The 17331-nt window shown below is 46.1% G+C and overlaps 2 protein-coding genes across 4 annotated transcripts in view; one reads left to right on the forward strand and one right to left on the reverse strand.

Annotated features, from left to right (window-relative positions):
- The first annotated feature begins 915 nt into the window (after positions 1-915).
- On the forward strand, positions 916-16335 carry JPT1 (Jupiter microtubule associated homolog 1). Of its 2 annotated transcripts, XM_064369523.1 has the most exons (5): positions 922-1118; positions 6178-6320; positions 6890-6987; positions 7850-7868; positions 16073-16335. In XM_064369523.1, the coding sequence occupies exons 1-5, from the start codon at positions 1063-1065 to the stop codon at positions 16219-16221; spliced, it is 465 nt and encodes a 154-aa protein (XP_064225593.1). In that variant the 5' UTR covers positions 922-1062; the 3' UTR covers positions 16222-16335. The 2 variants fall into 2 exon arrangements, with proteins under 2 accessions (XP_064225594.1, XP_064225593.1); XM_064369524.1 differs by lacking the exon at positions 7850-7868 and having other exon boundaries at positions 916-1118.
- The window catches only part of ARMC7 (armadillo repeat containing 7), a 32154-nt gene continuing 19868 nt past the window's right edge, over positions 5046-17331 (reverse strand). Inside the window, exon 4 of one of the 2 annotated variants that reach the window (XR_010339827.1) lies at positions 5046-6412. The gene's annotated coding sequence lies outside the window, so the exon portion shown is untranslated. The other variant, XR_010339828.1, reaches the window with a different exon arrangement.

Here is a 17331-nt window from a genome sequence, read left to right on the forward strand (position 1 = left end):
TGCCTTGAGGAAATATGCAAGACATGAGAGGGGCTTATCTATCAACTGCCTGCCCTCTTTTGCCCAAGGCTTTCCTATTATGATCTTGTAAACTATCATTCCTGAGCCCTCCAAGTGTGTCTGCATTTGTTGCATAGATAGATTTACCCAGACAGGTGGAAGAGTCATGACTTAAGGGTTATAAACAGCTGCAGAGGACTGAGCTGCTCCTACAGTCTTGGTAGCAGGGAATGAAGCCATTCCTGCTGCCAGGCATTAACCAGCCTTATAATAGGCCCCCAAATAGGAGCGACTGTAATTTTCGTCCAGTATATGCACCACCCGTTACAGCTAAACAGTAACATTAAAATGTAAAGAATTTCCAGTCCTTTTAAAAGGGATCATCTTGGCGTGCTCTCTGTTGCTGACTCATACTGCTGCTGCTTTGAGACTATTAGATTTCTAAATGGGACCCAACAGTAGGTATTCAATAAATAAACGTCAACTTGTTGCAGTACTTTTCATCCCTTAAGGAGGATGCCCTTACTATCCCACCATCAGTAAAGCAATGTGAGAATAGTAATAGTGACAAATCTCCCTTCTGCTTGCCGAGGTTGTAACTCCCCAAGAAAGAGCTTCCCCCTGTGAACAGGTAACGTTTTAAAGTGACAGCCAGCACGACTTGTACCCAGCGCGAGGCAGATTCGCCTTCTGTCCAATCATCGCCGAGATTTTGGAGTGGGGGAGGGGAGAGCGTCCCAAGGCTTCCCTGCCCAGGAAGGGGGCGGGCTTAGGCTGAGCCTTGCCCGCCACAGCCCATCGTAATGTCGCACGGTGCTTGGCACTCCAGAGATCCAATAGGAACGAAGGAAGCCATTTGAACCGGCCAATTCCGGCGGATGGGGGGACGGGGCTTAAAACCCTATAAAGGCGTCGAACCGCCGGACAGGCGGCGGCGGTGGCTCCGGCTCTTGAAGCGGTGGCCGGCTGTTGGGTGTGGAGTTTCCGTGCGCCCCTAGGGTCCGACCCTTTGAGCGTTCTGCTCCCGCGCCAGCCTACCTCACTTCTCGGCTTCTCGGCGCCATGACCACAACCACCACCTTCAAGGGAGTCGACCCCAACAGCAGGAATAGCTCCCGGTGAGGCGATCCGACCGCGCCCGACCCGCGCGGGGCTGAGGGGCTGGGAGGGCCGCTGCCAGCGGGGCCGCGCGCCGGTCGTTGCGGGCAACAAGCCCCGTGCGCTGCGCTCGCGCCGGGGCGCGCGGCGGGGATGTGTCGCCGGCGCTGCCTTTGTGCTGCCTGGCGAGCCCTGCGCGCCGGCCCCGCCCGGGTCCCTGCTGCTCTCCATTCATTCCTCCCACGGAGCCAGGGGCTTGAGAGGCCGGCACTGGTCGCCCCTCGGTTCACGGCCGGTTTTGGTTAATCGAAACTTGCGGGGAGGACTTCCCTTTTTTCCTGTGTGCGTCCAGGTTAGTCCATACCCAGGATGGTGGGCTTGCCCCCCCAGGTGCCCTGGGAGCCTTTAGGGCCCCATGGTCAGGCCCTATTGTCCCATCGCCGGGCCACGCGCTCCTTCTGCCTCTGACCCAGGGCATGCGGCTGGTCTCGGGCTCGGGCGCAGCGATCGGATCTGGAGACCGTATCGGTCAGGTTCGGCGGCTCCTTACCCTCGCCGTGCCCCCACTCTTTATTCGGATCTACCTGGCAGGTGGATTTGTGGTCGGGCGGGGCCGATTATTGCGACCCTTTACTCCATTTAGGACCCAACCATTCATCCCCTCTTCGAAGTGCCTCCCCTCTTCCAAGTGCCTCCTCTTTCCTAACAAAGGAAAGACCCCTTCTCCCCCTCCCTGCGCCCATTTCTAAGAGGGAGGGGGAACGAGCCAACCCGACTGGGTTTTCTGCGCTTAAACCTTTGGACCGTGGTCTTTGCATTCCACCTTCTTCGCTTCCTCGTTTGACGTTTGCCCAATGAGTTCATCCCTGGCCCTGGTTCCCTTGCAGGAGGAGGTTTCTTGTTCTTGGGCGGGGCCGGAGACATCCATTGTCTCTAACATAGTATCTCTACCTGGGAAGCCGGGGATTTTTCTTGCCCTTCATCCCACTGCTTTTTGGGCTTGGGGCACTGGGCACAGTGTTTGGACAGGAACCCTTTTGCAAGTGCTTGCTTAACTTGGTGGAAGGGTTTCGATTCTGTGGAAGGTGTGTGTCCACATTGTCTCAGCTAATTGCACACTGTTCTTTAAGGTGGGTTACAGGCATATCTGGGATCCTCCTCAAGGCTTGGAGGAAGCTTCGATTGCACTTTATTGAGCATGTATTTACATCGATTATGACCTGCATTCATGTGTGGCTAGCCTCGGGGTCTTGGCCAAGTGGCACAAAGGGAGCCATTTTGTGGGGCTAAGACACGTGAAATAGCAATATCTCACAGGGGTTAGAGAACTTGGGAACAAAAAGCACGCCTCACTCAGCAACTAAGCCTTAGGAGGAAAGCATGGGAAATGACATTCCTTTGCAACTCATTTCTTTCAGGTTTACAATGTCAAAAAGACTGGGTAAGATTCAAGAAAATAAATTGGTGATTACTGGGCGGACGGGGAACTTGAGTAGCATAGACCTAGGAAAACTGGTCGCTTCCTTTCTGTTATCTTTCTAGTGAGATGTTTTCAGAGGACAGGAACAGATTGAGCCTTGGCTTTTCATTTTATGTTGCGAGGGCAACTTACTGCCGATGAGACTTCAGTTGTTGGAACGATACTGTGTAATCTGGGGTTTTCTTCTTTGGTGTTGAGTTCATATTAGTGTTTTGTAAAGAATTTCAGTAATCAGGTCAAATGAATCCTCACACTTGCAATGTGAGACAAATGAGTTTTAGTCTCGCAAAATAAATATTTTAGTTCACCTCTTGTCATCAATTTCCTTCCAACACTGCGCTCTCGGGACCGTAGTGGCATTGTCATCTCATTGTTTCTCTACCTTCCCTTTTTCTATAATTTCACCTAATTCTCCTAAGCTTATTTTCTCTAATAATGTTCTCCTGCCTCCATAAACTCATTATAAATTTAGTCTGGTAGGGAATGATCTGCAAAGATACTCAGAAACTTCGAGATTTAAAGAGAGAAGAAAGAAAATGAGTGATTTAAAAAAAAATTGCTATCTATAGTACTTGGACACATTTTTGATCAGTCTTAAATATATAATCCTGATTTAGTTGTTGTGTGTGGTTCTGAAAGAATGGTAGGATGCTAAAACATTGAGATACTTTCTGCCTCATGATCTACATCCTTTGTTTGGGGATGTGTCGCTATTACAAATGGTCTCTACAACACTGACGTCATCCGAGTTGGTTAGGACCTGCTATTGCAGGAGGCACACAGACCTTTAAAAAGTTGGGCTGGTTAGAGTTTTGACTTGCTCTTAAGCTGGTGTTTGGGTACTAGTGTCTTTTTCTTGATTTTTTTTTTTTTTTTTTTTTTTTTTTTGAGACGGAGTTTCGCTCTTGTTGCCCAGGCTAGAGTGAAAAGCTGCTATCTCCACTCACCGCAACCTCCGGCTTCTGGGTTCAAATGATTCTCCTGCCTCAGCCTCCTGAGTAGCTGGGATTATAGGTGAACGCCACCACACCTGGCTAGAAGTTCTATATATTCTTAGAAAAATATTTCTTATGGCCTAGTGTGGTGGCTCACACCTGTAATCCCAGCACTTTGGGAGGCCTAGGCGGGCGGATCATGAGGTTAGGAGTTCGAGACTAGTCTGGCCAACATGGCAAAACCCCATCTCTACTAAAAATACAAAAATATTAGCTGGGCGTGGTGGCGCATGCCTGTAATCCCAGCTCCTCTGGAGGCTGAGGCAGGAGAATCTCTTGAATCTGGGAAGCAGAGGTTGCGGTGAGCCGAGATCGTGCCATTGCACTCCAGCCTTGGCAACAAGAGTGAAACTCCATCTCAAAAAAAAAGAAAAATGTTTCTTACTCAAACTGCTTTATGAACAAACAAAACTAGACCACTCATCAGCAATAAAGGAATTGAATCAGTAGTTTAAAGTATTCTATATTCTGTACATTACATAGGCAGTAGGAAAACAAAAAGTTAAAAGAAAAAGTCAGCTGGGCTTGGTGGCTCACACCTGTAATCCCAGCACTTTGGGAGGCTGAGGCGGGTGGATCACCTGAGGTCAGGAGTGCAAGACCAGCCTGACCAACATGGTGAAACCCTGTCTTTACTAATAATACAAAATAGGCTGGGCACGGTGGCTCACGCCTGTAGTCCCAGCACTTTGAGAGGCTGAGGTGAACAGATTGCCTGAGGTCAGGAATTCCAGACCAGTCTACCCAACATGGTAAAAACCTGTCTCTACTAAAAATACACACACACACACACACACACACACACACACACACACATACACACAAATTAGCTGGGCGTGGTGGCACATGCCTGTAATCCCAGCTACTCTGGAGGCTGAGGCAGGAGAATTGCTTGAACTCAGGAGGCGGAGGTTGCAGTGAGCCAAGATTTCACCACTGCACTCCAGCCTGGGCAATAAGAGGCAAGACTCCATCTCAAAAAATATTCCCATAAAACCACCTGGATTTTCTGTTTTGAGAGGTAGCAAGAGGAGTTAAATTGAGTTTTCCAAGGAGACAAATTGGTCAACCTATGGCAGGAAGATTTGGAAATGTTAAAAAATATATTTCCGGCCGGGCGCGGTGGCTCACGCCTATAATCCCGGCACTTTGGGAGGCCGAGGCGGGTGGATCACGAGGTCAAGAGATCGAGACCATCCTGGTCAACATGGTGAAACCCCGTCTCTACTAAAAATACAAAAAATTAGCTGGGCATGGTGGCGCGTGCCTGTAGTCCCAGCTACTCAGGAGGCTGAGGCAGGAGAATTGCCTGAACCCAGGAGGTGGAGGTTGTGGTGAGCCGAGATCGCGCCATTGCACTCCAGCCTGGGTAACAAGAGCAAAACTCCGTCTCAAAAAAAAAAAAAAAAAAAAAAAAAAAAAAATATATATATATATATATATATATATATATATTTCCATGTTGAACAAAAAGCTGTAGATGATGTCCAAAGGAGCACAGACATAGACCATGACGTGGAACCTTGTACTTAATTTCTCATACTGACTTTGCCCTAATGGCTAGTCACTCATGTTTACTGTGAGAATGGTGAGGTACAAGGCTTATTAGTGAGGTTGAGATAGAAGAGACTATTATCAGCTCTTCTTGGGTTTCTAAATTGGTCCAGCCAACTTGAGAGAGAGAGAGAGAGAGAGAGTGTGTGTGTGTGTGTGTGTGTGTGTGTGTGTAAGTAATTTAGAGATGGGGATCTCACTATGTTGCCTAGGCTGGCCTTGAACTCCTGGGCTCTTGAACTCTTGGGCTCAAACACTCCTCCTGCCTCAGCTTCTAGAATGGCTGGGACTACAGGGGCCTGCCACTGACCCAGCCCAAGTTATTTATGTAGTTAAAAATAAGGAAGTGATTTTAAAAATTTTATTTACTTTTTGCATTGTGATACAGTTTTGCTCTGTCACACAGGCTGGAGTTCAGTGGTGTGAGCACAGTTCACTGCAGTCTTGACCTCCTGGGCCGAAGCGATCCTTCTGTCTCAGACTCTGGTGTAGCTGGGACCACAGGCATGCGCCACCACGATTGGCTAATTTTTAATTTTTTTTTTTATAGAGACGGGGTCTTGCCATTTTGCCCAGGCTGGTCATGAACTCCTAGGCTCAAGTGATGATCCTGCCTTGGGCCTCCTAGAGTGCTGCGATTACAGGTGTGTTCCAGTGCCTGGAAGTGATTTTTAAATCAATAATAACAAGAAATGTTTCTAAACTTCTTTGCAAATATATTCCGCCAAGCCCAGTAGAGTAAGGTCCAGTAGGTCTTTTGCCATTTCTGAAAAGGTGACACCAACCAGGCCGTTAATTGTGATGAGTTCCATGCTGTTTCAGCTGCCTCGTGTTATCCATGACCCCATTACAAGCATTATAAAGCAGTATTTAGTATCTTCACATCCAGCATTGAATGTACACACTGATGAAGTTGATTCCTTTTTCCTGTTAGCAGCTGTCTGTTGTAGGAGTGAAGGAAATGAATGGGTGAGGAAAGTGAAATGAAAGTTGTCTGAAAAGATTTATGCCAAGAATGATCTGAAGTTGATGTTTTGCCATTATTTGTAGGGTTTTGCGGCCTCCAGGTGGTGGATCCAATTTTTCATTAGGTTTTGATGAACCAACAGAACAACCTGTGAGGAAGAACAAAATGGCCTCTAATATCTTTGGGACACCTGAGGAAAATCAAGCTTCTTGGGCCAAGTCGGCAGGTATTCTTGTTATCTGTGCTCACTGTTCAAAGGTATGGGCCCATTATCAACAGCCACAGATGCAGCCTGGGCACCAAAGTGTTCCCCCATCTCTGTAAAACAAAACAAAAATTAGCTGGTGGTAGGGGCAGTGTGCATGTAGTCTCTAAGACTCGGGAGGCTGAGGTGGGAGGATCGCTTGAGCCTGGGAGGTGGAGGCTACAGTGAGCTGTGATTGAGCCGCTGCCCCCCAGCCTAGGTGACAGAGTAAAACCCTGTGTCAAAAACAAACAAAAGAGAAATTAACTACAGCTGGTTTTGAACTAATAACAAAATCTAGCTTAATGGTAATAAAACAACAGTTTAGATTTAACCTGAGAGGAAAGAGATGGGAAATACTAGGAGGCTGTGTGATGGATCAGAGTCGGGACTGAAGTCAGACTGGGTTAACATTTAAGTAATTAGCTTAACTTCTTAAGACTGTTTTCTCATTTTGTAATATGAGACTAACACATAACGTCAATTGCTGAACTGTTTTGTTTTAGATTTTTTCTGTTGTATTTCTGAAGAAAGTATATTTTGAATTTTAGGTGCCAAGTCTAGTGGTGGCAGGGAAGACTTAGAGTCATCTGGACTGCAGAGAAGGAACTCCTCGGAAGCAAGCTCCGGAGACTTCTTAGATCTGAAGGTCAGTGTGACAGCATGAGGATAGAAAGGCTTCGAGGTCAATACGATTCTGAAATTTGTACTAAGAGTTTCAGTTCTGCCACTGGAATTTTACGTTGAGGTAGTTAGGAAAGGGACTGGGCCATGTTGATAATGGAAGATCTTGATAGAGTAAAAGCAGAGAAGTGCACTAACCTGATCTCAGTCTGTTTCTGTGTCTCTTTTACCGTTAGGATTTGTTTTATCCCCTGTATCGATTTTTGGAACTTGTGGATCTTTCTTACTTCCTGTGTGTCACATATATAGAAACATTTCTGAGTTTAGGGACTGTTTTTTGCTAATACTGCTTTGCCTGGAACTCCAGGAGACTAGTGCTGGCATGACCACAGTTGTGTCTGGAGTTGAGTACTGCCACCAAGCCCCCTACGGTGTGTGTTGGAAAGACCTCCCCCCTGAATCCCTCAGAGCACATTGAGGCATCACCTGTCTGAGCGTGGAGAGGACTGGAGAAGGGCTTTGGAACCGATAGGGATCCTTCCACAACTAGATAAGGGGAAAGGAGAGAGACAAATGAAAGGACAGATTTACCAGTTTTCCATTCTAATGCAAGATCTCTGAAATGCTCATTGGTGTGGGGTCATCAGAGTAAATGTTTAGGTTTTTTGTTTTAGATGTGTTCCTGGCACCAGGGCAATTTCTCATGCAGAATATTTGCATAGCATTGTCCTAAGTTGGACAGAGGTAGCAGACTGACCCTGGGCTTGATTGCATCAAAATGAAATGTCACATTTGGTGTCAAATAAATGTTAGCTGCTATGAACTATGACTGTTTTTTTTGTGTTCCAAAATTAGGAAGTAAATTTTTGAATTTTTTTCTTTTCTAGGGAGAAGCTGATATTCATGGTGAGTACTTCTGAAGACCAAATTTCTGGCTCTGTCAGTGGTTTTAGGACAGATCTGAATTTTTATTTAAATTATGTCGGCTGGGCGCAGTGGCTCACGCCTGTAATCCCAGCACTTTGGGAGGCCAAAGCAGGTGGATCTCGTGGTCAGCAGTTCAAGACCAGCCTGGCCAAGATGGTGAAACTCCGTCTCTATTAGAAATACAAAAATTAGCCAGGCGTGGTGCCAGGCGCCTGTAATCCCAGCTGCTCTGGAGGCTGAGGTAGGAGAATCACTTGAACCTGAGGGGCGGAGTGAGCTGAGATGGCACCACGGCACTCCAGCCTGGGTGACAAAGCAAGACCCCATCTCTAAATAAATAAATAAAATCATGTCTTGGGGAAAGAGACTGGGGAGTGAGACCTGGCTGTGCCCCAAGTGCTGCCATCCTCTGGGTGGAGGGGAAACGAAATGAAACTGGGAAGTTAGTAAACAAGGCCACATTCTTAATCTGCCAGTAATGCGATCAATGCTAGAAATGCGATAGAAGAGAAAAATTGGAGAAGCCTTTAAAATTACATATATTGACTGGGTGTGGTGGCTTACGCCTGTAATCTCAACACTTTATTGGGAGCCTGAGGCAGGCAGATTGCTTGAACCCAGGAGTTCAAGACCAGCCTGGGAAACATGGTGAAACCCCATCTCTATAAAAAAGTACAAAATAGCCTGGCATGGTGGCACATGCCTGTAGTCCAGCTACTCAGGAGGCTCAGGTGGGAAGATTGATTGAGCCCAGGACGTGGAGGTTGCAGTGAGCAGATATCACACCATTATACTCCAGTCTGGGTGACAGAGTGAGACCTTGCCTCAAAAAAATAAACCCAAATATATCTATACTCAAACACATACACCCACATTTAATCAGGTCAGTATTTGTTACACTTAATTAGAGCTTTTTTTTTTTGAGATCAGATGTCTCTCTGTCGCCAAGGCTGGAGTGCAGTGGGTGATCACAGCTCACTGTGGCCTTGACCTCAGGTGATCCGCCCACCTCAGCCTCCTAAGTAGCTGGGACTATACGTGTATGCCACCACACCTTGCTAATTTCTATTTTTAGTAGAGATGAGGTCTCACTATGTTGCCCAGGCTGGTCTCGAATTCGTGAGCTTAAGTGATCCTTCCACCTCAGCCTCCCCAAAGTGTTGGTATTACAGGCATGAGCCATAGCGCCCAGCTGAGAGCTTTTTGTATTTATGTACTTATCATAGACTAGCCAAGTGCAGAATTGAAAAGAGAGGAGAGAAAGCTGGACCCGTAACTATGAACAATCCAGATAACTCACTACCAGCCAGAGAGAGCTTTTTAACATAAGCATTTCAAGCTCAGCGCACAGCATCCAATTTACAAAGTTCATTGGTTTTTATAGGGATATGCTTATTCAGCAACACATTGGTTACTTGGTGATTTTGTAAATAATGATTTAGGGGGCAGATGTAAATTTTGAGGTAACCATCCATATTACCAATTACAGGTAGAAATGAGCTGTAATCATTGACTTAATTACCTTAAGTCTTGGAAGTATTTGTTGGCATTTCTTTAACAAGTGCTGGAGAATTGCTGATGAATGCGAGGCTGACAAATATCAGGCAGCAGCAGTCCGTGAGTGCGGCAGTCACAAGGCCCTCTGGTCTAGACGGAAGCAGCAGCTTCCTCTTAAGGCCTTTTCCTATCCTTATGTTTTGTGGTGTAGTGTTTACAAGGACACACAGAAAGGTTGAAAAAGCAAATTCCTCTCCTGCCTTCTTACACACTGTTTCTTTTCTTTTCTTTTTTTTTTTGAGAGAGTCTTGCTCCTGTTGCACAGGCTGGAGTGCAGTGGTACAATCTTGGCTCACCGCAACCTCCACTTCCCAGGTTCAAGCAATTCTCCTTCCTCAGCCTCCCCAGTAGCTGGGATTACAGGCGTGTGCCACCATGCCTGGCTAATTTTTGTATTTTTAAGAGAGACTGGGTTTCGCCATGTTGGCCAGGCTGGTCTTGAACTCCTGATCTCAGGTGATCCACCCGCCTCAGCCTCCCAAAGTGCTAGGATTACAGGCGTGAGCCACTGCGCCTGGCTGAGTTTCACTCTTTTTGCCCAGGCTGGAGTGCAATGGCATGATCTTAGCTCACTGTAACCTCCACCTCCCAGGTTCAAGCGAGTCTCCTGCCTCAGCCTCCTGAGTAGCTGGGATTCCAAGTGTGAGCCACCATGCCTGGCCTCTTTTGGTTTTTTATGGAGGCTTCATTACATTGGCATAATTGACAACTGTATAGAAATGTGATTAGACAAAAAGGGTTTGATTTTATATCAGTGGACAGAGCGGGGAAACCCAGCAAGGCCCATCTGTTCAGATTCTTCTTGGCCTCTCTGTAGCATTCTTTCCTCCAGGGTATGCAGCAGGACCCTCTGGATTGAGGGTCTTTTGACCTGCCATCAGATTACAGCCCCGCCCTGGGCAGACAGAAGGAAGACAGGAGGCCACAGAGATTCTGTTTCCTGAGGGCTGTTGCAAAAGACTGTAGCAAGGGGGTTATGGGAGTTACCGGCCAGTAGCTGTGGACAAAAACACAGGGTGTGTGTGTGTATGTGAAACAGCTAATCTTTTGGTTTTTTTTTTTGAGACAGTCTCGCTCTGTCGCCAGGCTGGAATGCAGTGGCGCGATCTTGGTTCACTGCAATCTCTGCCTCCTGGGTTCAAGCAATTCTCCTGCCTCAGCCTCCTGAGTAGCTGGGACTGCGGGCACATGCCACTACGCCTAGCTAATTTTTGTATTTTTATTAGAGACAGGGTTTTACCATGTTGGCCAGGATGGTCTCAATCTCTTGATCTCGTGAGCCACTGTGCCCAGCCTAATTTTTTTAATTTATTATTTACTGTTTTTTTTTTTTGAGACAGAGTCTTGCTCTGTTGCCCAGGCTTGAGTGCAGTGGTGTGATCTCCACCTCCTGGGTTCAAGCGATTCTCTTCAGCCTCTGAGTAGCTGGGTCTACAGGCATGTGCCACCACACCTGGTTATTTTTTGTATTTCTAGTAGAGATAGGGTTTCACCATGTTAACCAGGCTGGTTTCGAACTCCTGACCTTAGGCAATCCACCCACCTTGGCCTCCCTAAATACTGGGATTACTGGAGTGAGCCACTGCACCTGGCCTCGCTCAGCTGATTTTTAAATTTTTTTGTATTTTTAGTAGACACAGAGTTTTTGCCATGTTGGCCAGGCTGGTTGTAAACTCCTAAGTCCCTCCTTTCTTTTTTCCCGCAGTGGTCACCTGTTGTTGTTCTTTTTTTTTTTTAAAGCAATTCATTCAAGAAAAGAAACTTTTTTTTATTTGAGATGGAGTCTCACTCTGTCACCAGACGGAAGTGCATTGGCAAGATCTCAGCTTACTGTAACCTCTGCCTCCCAGGTTCAAGTGATTCCCCTGCCTCAGCTTCCTGAGTATCTGGGGCTACAGGTGGCGTGCCACCACGCCTGGCTAATTTTTTTTATTTTAGTAGAGATGGGGTTTCACCATGTTGGCCAGGATAATCTTGATCTCCTGACCTTGTGATCCACCCGCCTCAGCCTCCCAAAGTGCTGAGATTACAGGTGTGAGCCACCGAACCCAGCCTTTTTTTTTTTTTTTTTTTTTCAATTGAGCCAGATCTCTGTCCCCCATTCTGAAGTGCAGTGGCACAATCTTAGGTCACTGCAACTTCCACCTCCTGGGTTTAAATGATTCTCCTGCTTCAGCTTCCCGAGTGGTTGGGACTCCAGGTGTGTGCTACCATGCCTGGCTAATTTTTGTATTGTTAGTAGAGATGGTGTTTCACCATGTTGGCCGGGCTGGTCTCAAACTCCTGACCACAGGTGATCCTCCTGCCTTGGCCTTCCCAAGTGCTGGGATTATGGACATGAGCCACTGCGCCAGCCAATTTTTGTAGTTTTTGTAGAGACAGGGTTTTGCCATGTTTCCCAGGCTGGTCCTAGGTTCCTGTTGATCTTCCTGCCTTGGCCTCCCAAAATACTGGGATTATTGGTGTGAGCCACTGTGCCTGGCTGGAGTACAGTAATAAGATACATCTGGAGGATTAAAGGTCAACCCCAATTCAGTTTAAATAAAATGGATTCCCTTTGGATATAAGGGAAATTGCTTTTACCTCCTGGGCAGTTAAACACAGGAGTGGCTACAGGAGTGACTTTGGAGTTTCCATCTTGAGAAATCTTTAAGAGGGAGAAAGTCCAGGAATTTCAGGCAGAAAAGTCTTTCCCTAACTGCAGGCAGGTTAGGTGGTCTGCTGCTTTTCTTCAGGTTCTGATTCTTTGATGCTTACAATGAGTCATTTTCTTCTATTCAGATAGAGGTGTCTTTGTTCAGTTATCTTATTGATGTGCCAAAGAAGAGAGACAAGTCAGAAGTGGCTAAAATGTATATTTTGGTAGAAATAATTTCATTAAAATATTTAGCAGACAAAAGCTTTCTGTGTCAAATTGGTATAAAAGTTTCTAAACAATCTCAATTCCTGTACTTATCTCATTATAGGCTAGTAACAAACTAACCTCCCTCTTCTGTGGCTGGACTATTTCTAACTGGACATTGATTTTGTTTATTTTGAGACAAAGTCTTGCTCTTGTCCACCAGGCTGGAGTGCAATGGTGTGCATTTTGACTCACTGCAACCTCCCCCTCCCGGGTTCAAGCCATTCTCCTGCCTCAGCCTCCTGAGGAGCTGGGATTACAGGCATTGGTCACCATGCCCAGCTAATTTTTGCATTTGTAGTAGAGACGGGGTTTCACCATGTTGGCCAAGCTGGTCTGGAACTCCTGAGCTCAGGCGATCTGCCCACCTCAGCCTCCCAAAATGCTGGGATTACAGGCGTGAGCCACGCCCAGCCTGGACCGACATTTTAATTTAATTAAGGCCTGCTGCTGCTTCTTTAGGCTCCCTGTGTGCTTTTTTGTTCTTTATTGGTATGTTATGTATTTGTGAAAAACAAAACAGTTCTATTAATAATGTAAGACAAATATAAGATTGGTAGGATTGAGCTTGATTCATCCAAAGAGCATTTTGTGAAAATAAACCACCATGGGAGGGCTGTAAGATTATGTTTTGTTCTTCAGAATATTCATTAACTGCTTGATTCAGACAGAGAATGAAGAATTCAGTCAGATCCTATATGTATAGCAGGAGGCCATGTCCCACCAGCAGAAATGAAACTACTTGAACTAATAAGTTGTCTTAGTCTGAATTTTAGAGTTTTCTTAATGTGGAGTTTTGTTTTCCTTTTATATTTACAATTTAGGTTATTTTAGGGACACTTATTGCAGGACTTGGGTGTCTGATCCAGTGCGTTGGATCTTGCTGCTTTTTACAGTCGATGTAACCATAGGAAACTAATAGGTGACCCTCTCTGAGTTTCAGTTCATAATTGTGATGGCTGTCATTCTGGAAAGCTTCATACTCTAGTTTTGCTTGTAGTCACATTGTATAGAACATTTTATATGTTATTTCCATAGAATGTCCCAGAAATTAATGAAATGTTAAAAGTAGCATATTCCTGAGATTTTGTTGTGTTTTGGATCTAAGAATATATATTTTTATTTCAAAGACTTCTTCTCGGCTGGGTGAGGTGGCTCACGCCTGTAATCGCAGCCCTGTGGGAGGCCGAGGCAGGTAGATCACCTGAGGTCAGGAGTTCAAGACCAGCCTGGCCAACACAGTGAAACCCTGTCTCTACTAAAAATACAAAAAATTAGTCAAGCGTGGTGGGGTGGTGGGCACCTGTAATCCCAGCTACTTGGGAGGCTGAGGCAGGAGAATCACTTGAACCTGGGAGGCACAGCTTTCGGTGAGCCTAGATGGCGCTGCTGCACTCCAGCCTGGAAAACAAGAGCGAAATTCTGTATGAAAAAATGGAAAAAAAAAAAAAGGCCAGGTGTGGTGGCTCATGCCTGTAATGCCAGCACTTTGGGAGGCCTAGGTGGGCAGATCACGAGGTCAGGAGTTCGAGACCAGCCTGGCCAATATGGTGAAACCTTGTCTCTACTAAAAATAGAAAAATTAGCTGGGCATGGTGGCTCAGGCTTGTAGTCCCAGCTACTTGGGAGGCTGAGGCAGAAGAATTGCTTGAACCTGGGAGATGGAGGTTGCAGCAAGCCGAGATTGTACCACTGCACTCTAGCCTGGGTAACAGAGCGAGACTCCATCTCGAAAAGAAAAAATTAAAAAAAAGAAAACTAGGCCAGGTGCAGTGGCTTAATGCCTATAATCCCAGCACTTTGGGAGGCCAAAGTGGGCAGATCACTTGAGGCCAGGAGTTCGAGACCAGCCTGGCCAACATGGCAAAACCTTGTCTCTACTAAAGATACGAAAATTAATTTGGCATGGTGGTGCGCAACTGTAATCCCAGCTACTCGGGAGGCTGAGGTAGGAGAATCGCTTGAAGCCGGGAGGTGGAGGTTAAAGACCCTGTCTCAAAAAAAAAACCTAAGAGAGAAAAGAAAACTAGGCTGGGTGAAGGGTGAAGGTGCCTCATGCCTGTAATCCCAGCATGTAGGGAAGCTGAGATAGGAGGATCACTTGAGCCAGGAATTCAAGACCAGTCTGGGGAAGATAAGGAGACCCCATCTCTTTAAAAAATAAAAAAAAAAAAAAAAAAAGCCAGGTGTGGTGTGTAACTGTAGTCCCAGCTATTTGGGAGAGTGATGTAGGATTGCTTGAGCCCAGGAGTTTGAGGCTACAGTGTTCTGTGATTGAGCCACTGCACTGCAGCCTGGGCCACAGTGTGAGACCCTGTCTAATATCCATCCCCCTTCCCCGCCAAAAAAACTAAACTAATTCAACAATTAAGCTCTTAGTAAAAATTTCCTTTCACAGAAAATACAGAATTTTTGCATTCATTCTTCACTTTTTTATATTTTTTAGACGGAGTCTCTCTCTGTTGCCCAGGCTGGAGTTGCAGTGGTGTGATCTCAGCTCACTGCAACTTCACCTCCTGGGTTCAGGTGATTCTCCTGTCTCAGCCTCCCAAGTAGCTGGGACTAAGGTGCGTGCCACCACGCCCAGCTAATTTTTGTATTTTTAGTAGAGGTGGGGTTTCACCATGTTAACCTGGATGGTCTTGATTTCCTGATCTCATGATCTGCCTGCCTCGGCCTCCCAAAGTGCTGGGATTACAGGCATGAGCCACCGTGCCTGGCCTCATTCTTCCCTTTGAATCAATGTTTTTTCTTTTCTTCTTTTTTTTTAGACAGGGTCTTGCTCTGTCGCTAGGTGCCAGGCTGGAGTGCAGTGGCACGATCTTGGCTCACTGCAACCTCCGCTTCACAGGTTCAAGCAATTCTCCTGCCTCAGCCTCCTGAGTAGCTGGGACTATACGCATGTGCCACCATGCCCAGCTAATTTTTGTATTTTTTAGTAGAGATGGGTTTCACCATGTTGGCCAGGATGGTCTCTATCTCTTGATGTTGTGATCTGCCCTTCCAAAGTGCTGGGATTACAGGCATAAGCCACCACACACCCAGCCTGAATCAGTGTTTTTTCTAGTTTTGGAGACAACCCTAATGAGAGTTCGTTTGGAAAGGTTGGATTGGTTTATTTTTGTGCTGTCAGAGAATTGGATAAATAGACTATATCATGTAATTGCTATAAAATAGCCGTTAAGCTTGACAGTGAAGTGAGGGATTTGAAAAAATGCAGTTAATGAGCAAGGTGAATTATAACCCTGTGTGTAAGTATATCAGGATACTTCTCCTAGAGTAAAAACAAAGGAAATTGATACCATTTATGTTAAATGTAACCAAAACAGTGTTACGTGTTACCTGGCTACATATAAATAAATGTCCATGAAACAAGTGAACTAGAAGAATGCTGAGGACTTCCAGTGGGACTCTGGGAATGGCGAGAGCAGGACCCATCCAGAGGTGGAAGGGGCCGGAGAGCTGGAGTTCCCTGTTCTTATTTAAAATCTTCATCTTCATGTATTCACGTAATTTAGAAAAGAATGTAAACAACAAATATGGGAAAACATGAACAATGGTTAATTTTGTGGAGTGGGAACATGGCAGATGATGATTATTTTCTTTATACTTTTAGGCATGTTTCCAACCATCAAACAGAAAATTAAAACAAAAAAAACCAGACCCTTAATCTTAACAGGAAATACCTGTGGTTATGAGTGTTATTTCTATTCTGTTTTCATAGAAAATGTGGACACAGACTTGCAAGGCAGCCTGGGGCAGAGTGAAGAGAAGCCTGTGCCTGCCGCGCCTGTGCCCAGCCCGGTGGCCCCGGCCCCAGTGCCATCCAGGAGAAATCCCCCTGGTGGCAAGTCCAGCCTTGTCTTGGGTTAACTCTTACTGTCCTGAACGCGGTCGTTTCGTTTGTTTCCTTCATGCTTGTGAACTGCACAACTTGAGCCTGACTGTACATCTCTTGGATTTGTTTCATTAAAAAGAAGCACTTTATGTACTGCTGTCTTTTTTTTTTTTCTCTTTTGAAGAACAGGTTTCTCTCTGTCTTGACTCCTGGGTCTGTGGGCCATGGCATGAGTGTTTTCTAGTAGTAGATTGGAGGGAAAGCTTTGTGACACTTAGTACTGTGTTTTTAAAAACAAATTAATTTGGTTCCAGATGTGTTAGAGGATCTTTTGTACTGGGGTTTTAACACTTTACTTGGGTTTACCAAGCCTCAACTGGACAGACCATAGCCAGTCCACAGGCACCGTTCCTGCCAGGCCCCAGCACATAGGGTGTCTCTCTGCAGAGCCTTCTTGGTGTTGCCCTAACTTGCCAGTGGCCTTTGCTCGGAGCCTCCTCCTGTGCCATGTGGAACAATGAAGAGGCCTGTGCCTCATGCCTTGCCGCCTGCAAAGCAAAGAAATTGCGCTTTATTTTTTAACCTTTTTTTTTTTTTTTTTTGAGATGGAGTCTCGCTCTGTCGCCTAGGCTGGAGTGCAGTGGCACAATCTTGGCTTACTGCAACCTTGGTCTCCTGGATTCAAGCGATTCTCCTGCCTCAGCCTCCCAAGTAGCTGGGATTACACGTGCCTGCCACCATACCCGGCTAATTTTTTTGTATATATAGTAGAGACAGGGTTTTACCATGTTGGCTAGGCTGGTCTCTGACCTCAGATGATCCACCCGTGTTGGCCTCCTAAAGTGTTGAGATTATAGGCTTGAGCCACCGCACTGGCCTATTTTTTAACCTTAAGAAGTAGCCAGATAGTAACATGCTTGGCTGATGAGCAAAGCTGGCTGCTCTCATGCAGAAGGTGGCTTGGATGTACAGTGAAACTGACTGGAACTAAGAGCAGTGAAGCAAGGGAGGCAGTCACACCAAAGTGGGTCTTCATCCGGGTCCCACGGGGGCGGGGGGTGTTTTAAATAACTTGATGCTGTGTGCATGATGCTGGTGCTTGACCATGAAAGGAAAGTCTCATCCTTAAAATGTGTGTTGTACTT

The sequence above is a fragment of the Aotus nancymaae genome, unplaced genomic scaffold (assembly GCF_030222135.1).
Source record: "Aotus nancymaae isolate 86718 unplaced genomic scaffold, 86718_ANA_hifiasm-v0.15.2.pri h1tg000089l, whole genome shotgun sequence".
In the NCBI taxonomy this organism is placed as follows: domain Eukaryota; kingdom Metazoa; phylum Chordata; class Mammalia; order Primates; family Aotidae; genus Aotus; species Aotus nancymaae.

Bases quoted from the DNA above. Each gene is read 5' to 3' on its own strand.
- JPT1 (XM_064369524.1), top strand. From the start codon at position 1,063: ATGACCACAACCACCACCTTCAAGGGAGTCGACCCCAACAGCAGGAAT. The intron at 6,321-6,889 runs GTATTCTTGTTA...TTTGAATTTTAG, and splicing joins TTCTTGGGCCAAGTCGGCAG to GTGCCAAGTCTAGTGGTGGC. The intron at 6,988-16,072 runs GTCAGTGTGACA...CTGTTTTCATAG, and splicing joins GAGACTTCTTAGATCTGAAG to AAAATGTGGACACAGACTTG.